Source organism: Vanellus vanellus, assembly GCF_965231255.1.
Source record: "Vanellus vanellus genome assembly, chromosome: Z".
NCBI classification, from domain to species: Eukaryota; Metazoa; Chordata; class Aves; order Charadriiformes; family Charadriidae; genus Vanellus; species Vanellus vanellus.
The window spans coordinates 1217100-1229368 of NC_138908.1; the positions used below are offsets into that span (position 1 = coordinate 1217100).

The window sequence follows — 12269 nt, forward strand, 5'->3', positions numbered from 1 at the left end:
GAGGAGGAGGAGGAGGAGGAGGAGGAGGAAGAGAAGGAGGAGGAGGAGGAGGAGGAGGAGGAGGAGGAGGAGGAGAAAGAGAAGGAGAAGCAGGAGGAGGAGGAGGAGGAGGAGGAGGAGAAGGAGGAGGAAAACATTTCTGTGCTGTAGTTCTTCAAGAAGGCAAAACTGGAACAGTTTATCTGAAGAGCACCTTGAAGGGGCCACGTCTCCCCGTTGACCACGAAAACAGTGTGAGGAGGCGTGATCAGAGGTGGGCGTCTAAATTTAAATGCGGTGAAATAAACTGATTGTGTGCTTTGCTTTTTTCATTGTGATCAGTTGGGCACAGATGTTTTCCTCTGACGCTTGCCTATGCCTCGCTACTTTTAGATACGTTTATATGAACAATGGTGTTGACACAGACTGACTTACCCTTCACAGACATTGAAAGCAAGACAACCCTCTGCATGCACGCGAGAAGCTCACAGACGGAGACCAGGCAACTTCAAACTGAATCCGATTACCACCCAACTTTGCAAAGAGCCAATAAACCACCCCAAAAATGCACCCCAAAGCACTGCAGCCATGCCACCGCAGCCATGCAAGATGACGTTAGGCGTTTGCAGTGTATCTCTGCAGCCTGCACCCCATGGGCCGGGCAGAGAGCCCACCGTGTCCCAACGCCCAGCCCGCTCCACACCCAGCGCGGCTCCGGGGGAGGACTTCCCGGAGGGGTTGTCGGGGCACATCTGACATTATACAGTGAATGCACACAGAGAAACCGAACTTTTGCCTCTAAACGCAAAGCATGCTTTTTCAAAGGAATGTACAAAAATGTACTGACAATAAATAAAACCAAACAAGAGCCACTGCATTATGTATCAGGTTTTTATGCCCAACAGCTTCTTCCTTATCCAACAGAATCAGGAAGAACAAGCTACGTGTGACAAGCACTTGTCACGTTGTTTGGTGAACTAACAAAAAGAGTTCAATGAGGAGAATGAAAAGAAATACTTCCATGGAATCACGGTAGTAATACACAACTATGTATAAAGAAGGTCACTAAAATATGCTCAAGTTTTGTGCTTCTCTTTGTGGCACTTAATAAACATACAGAGATTGCTCACGTGTCTAAAAAGTTAAAAATTTCCATGTTATTTATACCAAAGGCAGTATAACTATAAACTGTTAAGTACATTAGCATAACCTTTACACCTATTTACCTTAAACTATGTAATGTGTTTTATAAGCAGTAATATACTACATTCCCTCCTAAAACTTAATTTTAGCAAAATAGGATTTCTAAAACATCAAGTATTATGAAGCACTCTGCTGTACATAAGTCTTTTTGAAATGCAAATGCAAAAAAAAATAATGATTGGCACAAGATCAGTCACATTTCTGACAATGCAGAGCTTCTTATCTTACTCAATTCTATGCGTTCCAATGCTTTAAGATAACATTAACACTAGAATTTAATCTGGAGACAATCTTCACGGCCACAGTACACTTCTATTTCATGACAATGGTTCTTCGTTGGAGCATTCACCCGGATTCCGCCTTCTGTCTATGCCTTACTCTGCTGCTTTCGAGTTGCTTTGTTTTTCCATAGATAAATCACCACTATTTTTGTACTTGTCAGCAAAATAATCGGAGTCAAAGCTTACAGACAGATCTGGAGGACTCACATAAACGTTTCCATTGTCTATTGTGACTTTATGAATCCTCTGTTTCACTCCTTTTGATTGCCACTGTGGCGTTGGTGATGGCTCCAGAGGGTTTATTCCTTCATACAATCCTTCTCCTGTTTCCAGAGTGATTTTATACTTATGCCAAGGACAAACGATACATGCTTGACCATTGATATCCTGCAAGAAGAAGAAGAGGATAAAAATAGCAAGTCTCCAGCTTCTGATTCTTCGCCTGGAAGAATCTCTGCAGCAAAAGACGTTTGGCGATTTGGCTGTATGGCTGTCTGCTATTCTAGATATATATCCATTTCTTTTGATGTTATGTTCAGATAAAAGTATTCCAAAAATGCATTAGTGTTTTCACATGACTCTATGCCGCTACACTATTTTTATTTTGCTTACGTACCTCTATTTCTCCAAGACGCAAAGGGCCTCCTTCATCTGAAACATGGTAGAACACAGTATTAATTTATGCAGCAGATTTTATGCTTAATTGTTGCCACATTGAGATCATATGTGCAAATATCTTACGGTAGCAGCGAGAGTCCAAAGCGTGAAATTTCCCTTCATGGTAGAAAACAACAATTTCTCTGCCATTGACTTTGGCTGTAATTCTCTCGGACTTCTTTATGTCATCTTCTTTGCCAATTAATATAAGACCGTCTGGCTCCTTTTCAACTGTGCCCGTACTTGAGCTGGGCAAATCCACATCCTTAAAACACACACAAAAAATAAAAAAATCAAAAAGCCACTTATAAAGCAGTTCATGTTTGGATTTCTGTGTGTAGAATGGATGGTCTCGGTCCCAGACGACACCCGGCCCATGTAACACGTGAGATGAAAGGAGCAGAAGTTTTGGTAAAAGACTATCAACACGCACCCAAAGCAAAGCACAGGAGTTCGTGATAAAGTTTGCCCAACGTGTTCACTAACAGAACTGGGACTGGGAAAAACAGCTGCTGCAAACCTGATACCTGAGGCTGAGGCAAGATAAATTCTAAATCACTATTCATTTACTCTGCACTTTAATTGCCATATCCCCTGGAAAGGTATATGCAAAACAGTACAGGGTTGTTGCTTGTAAAATACTATACTATTTAGCTATGCGATGGGAAAACAGTAGCATTTACATGTAAATCCAATACTCCCTAAGTAATATTATGGCTAGAAACACAAACTGATGGAAGTTGATAAAAACCTGAAAATATCATCTGCAAAAGGAAAAAAAATCATTTATTGAGCAGCTATATTCAACCTGGCCTTTTTAGCAAACGCGCCTCCCTTTCCCTTCCTCCTCCTACACGTGTCAGATGTCCAATAGCCTCTCCCTCTCCCAGCAGAGGACATGAGTAATTTTACCACAAAACCTGCCTTCCTTCTAAATTTGCTTACCATTAGCTACTGCGCTCCAGTCCCCTCTGCGCTCCCACGTTCCCTCTGGAAAATCAGGCTAAAAAAGATCTTTGCACGTGCTGAGACCGCAGGGGGACCGCATCCCGCCACGGGGGGGTGCAGAGCCACCAAGAGCAGCGCGGCAGCGAGCCACCACCATACCTTGGGCCCACGCCAGATCGCAACAGAGATGAGAAAGCAGATGAAGAAATGGAGGCTGAGAATAATGAGGTCCAGCATCGCCTCTCCCCGCGGCGCCTGTCGCAGCCCGTCCCGCCTTGCTCACCTATGTCAGGGTGTGCGTCGCGGCCCCTCTTTACGCGCAAAGGGGAGGCAGCGGGGCCGGCCCCTGTAGCCGCAGAGGCAGGACGTATGGCGGCTGAGCGCGGCAGGGACAGCTCTGCCGGGGCTGATAAGGAGCGGGGACGCGCTGGGGCTGCCCTGATAACAGCAGAAGAGAGGTCCGGGTTCCTCCTGCTGCCCTGCTCCCCCGCGAGCACGTGCCGCCACCACCAAGCAGGATGCGCCGAACCAAAACCCTCCCCAGAGCCGTGCGTTATGGCATGTGTTCATTCGGGACCGGCAACTGCGTGTTTCCTACTGCGCCATTACACTGGGACGACTGGTGTGAGCAACGGTGTGGTGTTTCCAAGGACAGTTGTTATCAGATTTGCACACAATCAACCGTAAGAACCGACGTTCTGCTTTCCAGTTTACAGGAACTTCCACCCAGTCTTATCTAGAAAGTGGAACGTCACTGTCAGGCTCACGGGACCATCCAATAACACTTTCACGCTTATTTTCTTCAGGAAATAAGCACAGCATGTAGCAAACCAACCACAGGAACTGGTGTAAGAAATCCCTGGTTTTTTTACTATCACCTTTTGGCTGACTCTGCATATAAACTTCCCAGATTGGCCAAAACCTTAAAATGCAGAAGCCTGTTGTTAGATACACTCTTATGATGAAGACACCTCTAAAAGATTCTATATCCATAGACATACACATACAGAGATACAGACACACACACACATATCTACTACGTACATCAACACACACACCTACATATGTCCAGACCAGTATTAAAATAACATTTGTTGCCAAACGTCCATCTCATTTAGTGATGTTTTTTCTATAGTCTGCCTGGATTTTCTACACATAAATGACCCAGGCATCCCATTCCGAAACCTGGCTCAGACTGTCAGCACGCTGTGGACCCCACATGGCCCAACTGGTGTAAGCAATCAATAACCATCAGCTTCGTTTTACAGACAAGGTTTGCATGCTTATCGGCAACAAACTGCAGGTTAAGAACTGCCTCGGCACATCAGGGTCCTCCAGAAGAAAGCCCTCAAGGCCACATACACTTGTTAATACACTAAATGGATGGTGATAAAGGACTTTGTTCCCTCAGAAAAAGAGCACAACTATGGACTCATCACAAAAGACCCTCTTAGAATGATAGAATTGTCTGGGTTGGAAGGAACCTTTAAGATCATCAGCTCCAGCCATCAACCTAACACTGCCAACTCCACCACTGAACCATGTCCCTCAGCACCACGTCTACCTGTCTTTTAAATACCTCCAGGGATGGCGACTCCACCGCTTCCCTGGGCAGCCCCTTCGGATGCTGGACAAGCCTTGCCGTGAACAAGCCTTTCCTGATACCCGAGCTAAAGCTGCCCTGGGGCAACTTGAGGCCGTTTCCTCTTGTCTCCTGGCCTGTTCCTTGGGAGAAGAGACCGCCCCCCCTTGCTACACCCTCCTGTCAGGGAGCTGTAGAGAGTGAGAAGGTCTCCCCTCATCTGCCTTTCCTCCAGGCTGAACACCCCCAGGTCTCTCAGTTGCTCCCCATCAGACGTGTGCTCCAGACCCCTCACCAGCTTCACTGCCCTTCTCTGGACTTGCTGCAGCACCTCAATATCCTTCTTGTGGTGAGGGGCCCAGATCTGAATACAGCACTTGCGGTGGGGCCTCACCAGTGCCCAGCACAGGGGCACGATCACTGCCCCAGTCCTGCTGGCCATACTGGTCCTGATACAGCCCAGATCTCCAACTGCAGACCTACTGTTGGCCACTTTTTCATCCATGAAGTGGATCTCTACCCACAAAGTATGAATGGACTATGAGAGATTTCAACCTAGAGCAGCCCAGGAGGCACTGAAAGCCCCAAAGAAGGCAGCAATTCCTTCTTTACAGGAGTCCCCGGTGTCTGGGACAGGTCCCAGGCTAAGAGAAAGGCAACAGACCTCCGAGGTGGTTTACACCCAGTGTGACCTTCTCCTCTCCCACCTCAGCCCCTGACTTGGTGCCACCTGGATAACACTGCCTCCACAGCTGGAACCCGACCCACAAAGAACTGCTTTCTCCTCCCTTTCTTTAAACAGAACAGCCACGGGCGTTAAGTGTGGATCAGGATATACTGAGCTGGTGCGTGTCACCTGCCGATATATCAAAAGCACATTAAAAAGGCAATCTGTCTGTCTGCCCTCTCACAGCCCCTTGGGAAGCACACTCTCTATCATACTCTAAGGTGAAATAATTACCAGTTCTGCTTGCTCCTGCTTTTTCCAGGCTGATGACCGTGTTAAGAACAGCTGTTCAAACAAGACATGGACCACAATGGCCCACACAATCCCCCCCGGGTCCCATGACAGCATCCTTAGCTCCCAACCGGCTACCACAGCAGCAGCAACCCAGGGAAGTAAAAACATTTCAGTTAAAAAGAGAAAAGGTTATTCCCCTCCCCACACAGACACTACAAGTTGATTTTCTACTCAATTTTTTCCTAACGTTTTTCTTAAGACTTTGGCTGCTCTGACGTTTTCTGAGTCACTCCACACTGTGCTGGATGGAGGCGCCCCTGCAGCCAAGTGCCACCTGCTGGGAACGACAGTCAAAGCGATTTGGGAGCAGCCACAGGAATCGTTTTCCGGCTGGAAATACAGCTGGGTGTAAGGGGCGTAGTAATTCGTTGCTCTGCCCTGCGCTAACGCCTGTCCCCGCTTTGGGGAAAGGGAAAAATACGGTGGGCCCGACGTGCCCTGGAGACGCGGGGGGGGGGAGGGGAGGCAGCCGTCGGGGCTGTCCCGGGTCCCAAAAACTCCCGTGCGGAGACCAGAACAAGGGGCACCGCGCCCCTCCCCAACCCCCCCCCCGCTCCCCCCGTTCCCCTCTCTGCCCGCCGGAGGATGCTCCGCTGGGGCGGGCACCGGCGGGGCCGCTCGGGGGTGTCCGCTCGCCGGGACGGTGGTGCCGGGGCCGGGCGGGAGCGGGTCACGCAGCCGTCCGGGGGAGACGCCGGGGGGGTGAGGGATGCGGCGGATGAGGACCACCGGGGGAAGATGCTCGCCGGTCCCGGGCTGTATAGGGGATGAGGACCGTCGGGAGAAGATGCCCGCCGGGGGGAGAGGACCACCGGGGGAAGATGCTCGCCGGCGCCGGGGGCGGGGGGCGTGCGATCCGCCGTGCGCGCAGCCCACCCCCGGTGCCGGATGACGGGCCAGCCCCTATATATGCCTCCGGGGAGCGCCGCCGCCGCCGCCACCGGGGAAGCGCGGCGGCCCGAGCGGCGGCTGCCCCCATGGAGGAGGACCCCTTCCCCCCGGGCCTCAACCTCTCCGCCCCCGGCGCCCCCCCGCCCCTCCGCGGCCCGCGGGCGGCCTGGGCCGGGGCCGTCCTGCTGCTGGCGCTGGTGGGCAACGGGCTGGTGCTGGGGGGGCTGCGCGGGGGGCGGCCGCGCCGTCGGCGGGACCTGCTGCTGGGGCACCTGGCGCTGGCCGACCTGGCGGGCTGCGGGCTAGCGCTGCTGCCGCGGCTGGCGACCGAGCTGCCCGGCCCCGCCGGTCCCCCGGGGGGCTTCGCCTGCCGCCTGCTGCCGCTGCTGCAGCGCTGCGGGCCGCTGGCCTCGGCCCACGGGCTGGTGCTGCTGGCGCTGGAGCGGCACCGCCCGGCGCTGCCCGCCGGCCGGCTGGCCGCCCTGGGCTGGCTGCTGGCGCCGCTGCTCGCCCTGCCGCAGGCCTTCGCCTTCCGCCCGGCCCCGCCGCGCCCCGGCGGGCCCCGCTGCCGCAGCGTGGTGGAGGAGCTGCCGCGCTGGCAGGGCCTGGCCTTCGCCGCCTACGGGGCGGCCACCGGCTTCCTGGCGCCCGCCGGGCTGCTCTGCTGGGCCGGCGCCCGCAGCCTGCTCGCCGTCGGGGCCGCCCGGCGGAGGCGGCGGCGGGCGGCGGCGGCGGCGGCGGCGGCGGCGGGGGGCGGTCGGTGGCGGGCGCTGCGGCTGCCGCTGGTGCTGTCGGGGCTGTTCGGGCTGTGCCGCCTGCCGCGCTGCGCCGCGGAGCTGGGCCTGGCCGCCGCGCCCGGCGGGGGGCGGCGGGAGGCGCTGGCGGCGTTGGGCATCGTGGCGGCGGCCAACAGCGCGCTCAACCCCTACGCCTGCCTCGTGCTGCACGGCCGCCTCCGCCGCGGCCTCTGCGGAACCGCCACCGGCACCGGCACGGCGCCCGCCGCCGTCTGCTGCTGCTGCCGCCGCGGCATCGACGGACTGGGGCGGCGCGGGGACACGCTCCGCCGGCCGCTCCGCCGCCGCGCCGGCTGCACGGGCACCCCCGGCATCCCCGGTACCCCGGGCTCCTCCGGTACCCACGGCTGCCCCGGCACCCCGGGCTTCTCCGGCATCCCCGGCACCCCCCGTACCCCCTGCTCCCCCGGTACTCGCGGCTCCGCCGGTACCCCCGGCTCCCCCCGCGGCCCGGCGGCGGCAGCAGCGGCGGGGCCGTCCCCACGCGTGGCGCGGTGCCCGCGCGGGTCCCGGTCAGGGCCGAACTCTCGTCCGGCGGCGGGGACGGGACGGGGCTGTGCGCTGGGAAGCGCTTGAGCAGCCGCACGGCGGTGCCCCGTCTCCTTTACCTTGGTTTCGGCTGAGCTTCGGGGATATATTTTCTTTTTTTTTTTTTTTTTTTTTCTTTTTGGATGTGTTTTCGCGTTCAAACGCGTGTACGGAAGAGGGCAGAATCGGCGGGACGGCTGTTGCTATGCAAAACCACCCAAACGTTGTTCCCATTCAGAGCCCAACTTGTGATCCGTACAAAGCCTTATGAGTATTTTGGTTGTACTTTGTGGATTTTGTGATACCTCATTCAGAAATAAAATCGGTCAGTCCAAGAAATTACTCTTTTTTCGTTGTTGCTGTTCTTTAAGTTCACCAGAAAAGGACAGCTGTGACCGTTTCGTTTCTGACAGGCTGGTGTAATTCTTGCATTAGTTAACTAATTAGCTGTACAGACTGAGCAGGGGGCTGTAACAGGCGCGCTGCAACGGGATGTATGTGTGTAAAATGTGGCAAAAGTCGTCTAAAACACTGTGATATTTATTCCTGCTTAGTGTGTTTTAAGGCAACGAAGGAATACTGACCAAGACCGTATCCTTCTCATTTATCTCCTGTTTCATTTGTAAGATTTCCATTACACTTACTTCACCAGATGAGTATTTTTTTTCAATCTTGACACTACAAATTAAGTCAAACCTACATTTTTCTGCGGTACAAGAGCTCTATTTCTGTGGGACTGGGCACGAGTGGTGTGGAATGTTTATAGCTGGTAGCATATCGATACCCCCGGTGTGTTGATGACAGTGCACAGGTACGAAGATGACTGACAAAGCACAGCAGGTAACAGCGAGAGCCCTGTGCCTGCAGACGGGAGCCGTGTCAGTGCCATGGTCGGACGTGGGAGGGACCTCACCGACACCTGATGGAGCAGGAGGTACACGCATCCCCGTATCTGGTTGCCGTGGTGGATTCCCCGTCCGACTGACTCCTGTGAGGAGTCTGAGATGCTGAACACGAACTGAAATGTGTCTATGCTGCAATCGTGTGAAGGTGTTTCTCCCCGAAGGCGCCTGGCTGCCGTTCCTGCGCAGGTACGAGCGGGGTGGGAACAGTGTGCCCTCTGCGTGTGTTTCAGCAGCTGCACAGCGTGCTAAATGGCAGCCTCTCTTTTCGTGGGAAGCTGCCCAGCGGGGTTTTCCATCCAGTTCTCGCAGGCTGCAGCAGCATGCGCGCACGTGGGGAGTGAGAAGGGTCAGCCCGGGGCAGAGGTCCTGCTTGCGCGGGGTCTGGCTGGCGCTGCAGCCCATCGTGGGTGACAGACCGGCACTGCTGCAGCGACACGGGACCTGAGGCTCATTGCATCCCTGCTCTCGACCTGCCCGTCACCAACCTGCCCAAAACCCTTTTCTCTACACCTCTCTCTTTTCTTTGGGGTTCTCTTGGCAAGCTGTTTTAATGTTTTACCACTTACCAGTTGTCATTTTTTTTTTTTCCCTCCAAATAGCTCATCAGAACAGCACTGCCTGAAATACCAAGACATTTCTTTTTCCATCCTCAGTGGCAGCACTTGCCGTGCTTTTATATGAGCCTTATTCATAGCTGAAGACTTGTCAAGGTTTCTCTGATGGCTGAAATAAACCCAACACGATTCACAAGACCCTTATTTATATTATTTTCCTCTGAATCCTCTGATCTGTTTAGGTCCTTCTTAAAAATCAAAGCCACGAAGGGGAGACAATACTCTGAGGCTTTACTAGTGTTAAGAAGAATAAAATAATTGCCTTTTTTGTCTTACATACAACACTCCTTTAACCACCCTCAAACATCACTCGTTTCCTTCGTCACATCATGCTGTTGACTCATACTCTGCTTCTGGATCTCAAAAATCTCCAGGCGTGTGGGGCTTTTTTTCCTGCCAAATTGCAGCCTAGGCAGTTTGTTGTTCACCGTTCTAGTATTTTTCACCTTTGTTTGTATTCTGACCTTTAACTAATCCATCATGAATTTAATCTGATTGATTTCAGATCATTTTTTCCAGCTAATCAACACTATTTTGAATTTTAGGCTATCCTCAGAAGTGCCGACAGCTCTCCCAAGGTGAATTTTCTCATGTTTAATAAGAAAAAAGTGCTTGCTCCTGCATTCAAAGGACTTATTAAAAAGCACCAAACAGTACCACATCAGATTTTTGCAGACTTTATTTGATCAGCCTTCCCACTTTTTAGGTTTTGGCATCTACTACTCAGTTTGATTTTAGCCAGTTGCGAACCTAACTTACAGTAATTCTATCTAGACTGTTTCCACAGCTCGCTTAAAATAAGATCAGAAAGGCTGTTGCACAGGTGCATTCAAAGCCTGGATTTCCCCACTGATTTTTTTCCTACCGACTCGGTTGGTTATCCTGACAAAGGCGGCAGATTATTGTTTTCATGTGATTTGTTGGCAAATTGACATTGGCAGTGCATCACCTCTCCAGTGACCACTAGGACCTTGTATTTACAAAAATAATTCCCATTTTTGTTCATCAGGACAGCAGTACCTCTCCTGCCTTTGTAAGCACTTGAAGATAAAAGAAAGGTTCAGAAGCTGATCAGGCCAACGCCCTCAGTAGTCTCAGGTAAACCTCCTGAGGCTGCGTTGACCTGGCTACATCTAATAAATATGGTTGGACCTGTTGGCACTCCAGCCTTCCTTCTCCCTCTCTCTCTCCAAAGTCTCTTCAATGTTAATACCATGGTAACTCGTTCAGTGTGATCAAAAAACAGATTTTTTTTCCTTTGTTAGCTCGCCAACCTTGCATGCTGTAAACCTCATTTGATTCGTGTTACAATAATGCCGATGTATGAGCATAACTAAGACAGAGTAACTGAATATGACCACATTGTTAAATGTATCTGGTTTAGACTTAAATTAGCTCAGTTCTGCACCAACACAGGTTGATTGTTTATCGCAAACAGAGGAAGGAAGGCATTAGGGGGCTTTTGCCTTCTCTCGAACTCTTCAGAACAAAGGTTCACTCACACACAAAAAACTTGCAAAAGTCAGTTTTGCTTTTAACAAAGCATTTCTCAATAAGCATTTTAAGAAGACCAGATACAGAAGTAAGTACAAGACTAGACGTACTCACGTAGGCTCTGATCGCAGCCCGCTACAGAACCGCCTTGCGAGGGAGCGACCCTACCTCCTGACATCACAACTCTGCTTTGCGTGCGGGCACATCCCTGGGGCTTCCTGCATTGTCTAGACGACCCCCCTCCCCCCGGGTTTCTTTGGACAGCCTGTGACACACAAACTTGTTGCAAGGAGTTACAGTGAGAAGTTTGTTTTCCCAATTTGTTTTTCCCTTTCGCAGAGTATCACAAACTGCACTTTGGTAAGCCTAACACTTAGTGGAAGTACATCTTAAAAACTCATGTCGTTAAAGAAAGCGTTGTCCACAGAAATGACAAAGTAAACATTTCAGTAAATTCTTCAACCATTTTCTAGTAATTTCTTTAAATATGTTCTTTAAAACACAAAACACATCCAGTCCACCATAATTTTATTTCGCTATATTCTGTACAATGTATTGCGTTCTGTCCAGACCTCTGGAAAGTGATCAATTATTTGTTTCCCTGCTAAATATGCCTTCATATGGATGTATTTATTTTCTCTTCTTATGCAGCTGTTTAACATTGCACTGCTAAGACATGGTTTTTGTTGAAATTATTTCATCATTATCTGAGCTCATTTTAGCAAGAATTACAATGACGTGCTACAGTGTTTGAACATTTATTTTAACTATTAATTTGTTCCTTGCCCTCACAAAAAAGAAAAAAACCCAACTACTGTAGTGGTAAGTAGTGTAAGCTTAGCCTTAATGTTCTATGAACACACAAAAAAAAAACCAGAGTATTTTGTCCAAGGAATGTACAATGTACTGGGAATTTTACAGCTAAATTATTCATAATTATGTACCTAATTCTAGTGTGGTAAGTGGTTTATGAAATGCATGTAGAGTCCTTAGCCATCAGAAGAGACATGTATTTTTCATGTTTAATTTTACTAGGTTACTGCTACCACTGCATATTTCATTACAGATTTCAGAAAGCATGTAGGTATGAAGTATAATGTCATCCTGAATTGTTACTATAGCAGCAACAATTGTGATCAAGAATAAGCAAACTTAAGTGCTGCTACAATAACATTTTTCCTTAAGCAGAAGAGTTACTAGCTAAACCTTCTTCCAAATCCGCTTTGTTTTTTTTAATCACATCCCTGGAAAAACATAAAGCAGTATTTTTATGTTAACTTTTTCTGCAAATGTCAATTGCATCCCCTCTGTGTACATCACCGGTTCCAGTTTTCCACTTGTTGATGCACATTAAAACATTTACCTACAG

General features: G+C 50.5%; 2 protein-coding genes across 3 annotated transcripts; one reads left to right on the forward strand and one right to left on the reverse strand.

Annotated features, from left to right (window-relative positions):
- Positions 1 to 856: 856 nt before the first annotated feature.
- Positions 857 to 3428, reverse strand: RFESD (Rieske Fe-S domain containing). Of its 2 annotated transcripts, none has more exons than XM_082497635.1 (4): positions 3228 to 3428; positions 2205 to 2385; positions 2080 to 2114; positions 857 to 1850 (listed from the first exon to the last, which is right to left on the reverse strand). In XM_082497635.1, exons 1-4 carry the CDS (start codon positions 3303 to 3305, stop codon positions 1557 to 1559), a joined length of 588 nt encoding a protein of 195 aa, XP_082353761.1. In that variant the 5' UTR covers positions 3306 to 3428; the 3' UTR covers positions 857 to 1556. The 2 variants fall into 2 exon arrangements, with proteins under 2 accessions (XP_082353761.1, XP_082353762.1); XM_082497636.1 differs by lacking the exon at positions 3228 to 3428 and adding an exon at positions 3066 to 3221.
- A 2890-nt stretch (positions 3429 to 6318) lies between these two features.
- GPR150 (G protein-coupled receptor 150) lies at positions 6319 to 8218 on the forward strand. Its single transcript, XM_082497711.1, has one exon. It carries the CDS (start codon positions 6439 to 6441, stop codon positions 7933 to 7935), a length of 1497 nt encoding a protein of 498 aa, XP_082353837.1. The 5' UTR covers positions 6319 to 6438; the 3' UTR covers positions 7936 to 8218.
- Positions 8219 to 12269: the final 4051 nt, after the last annotated feature.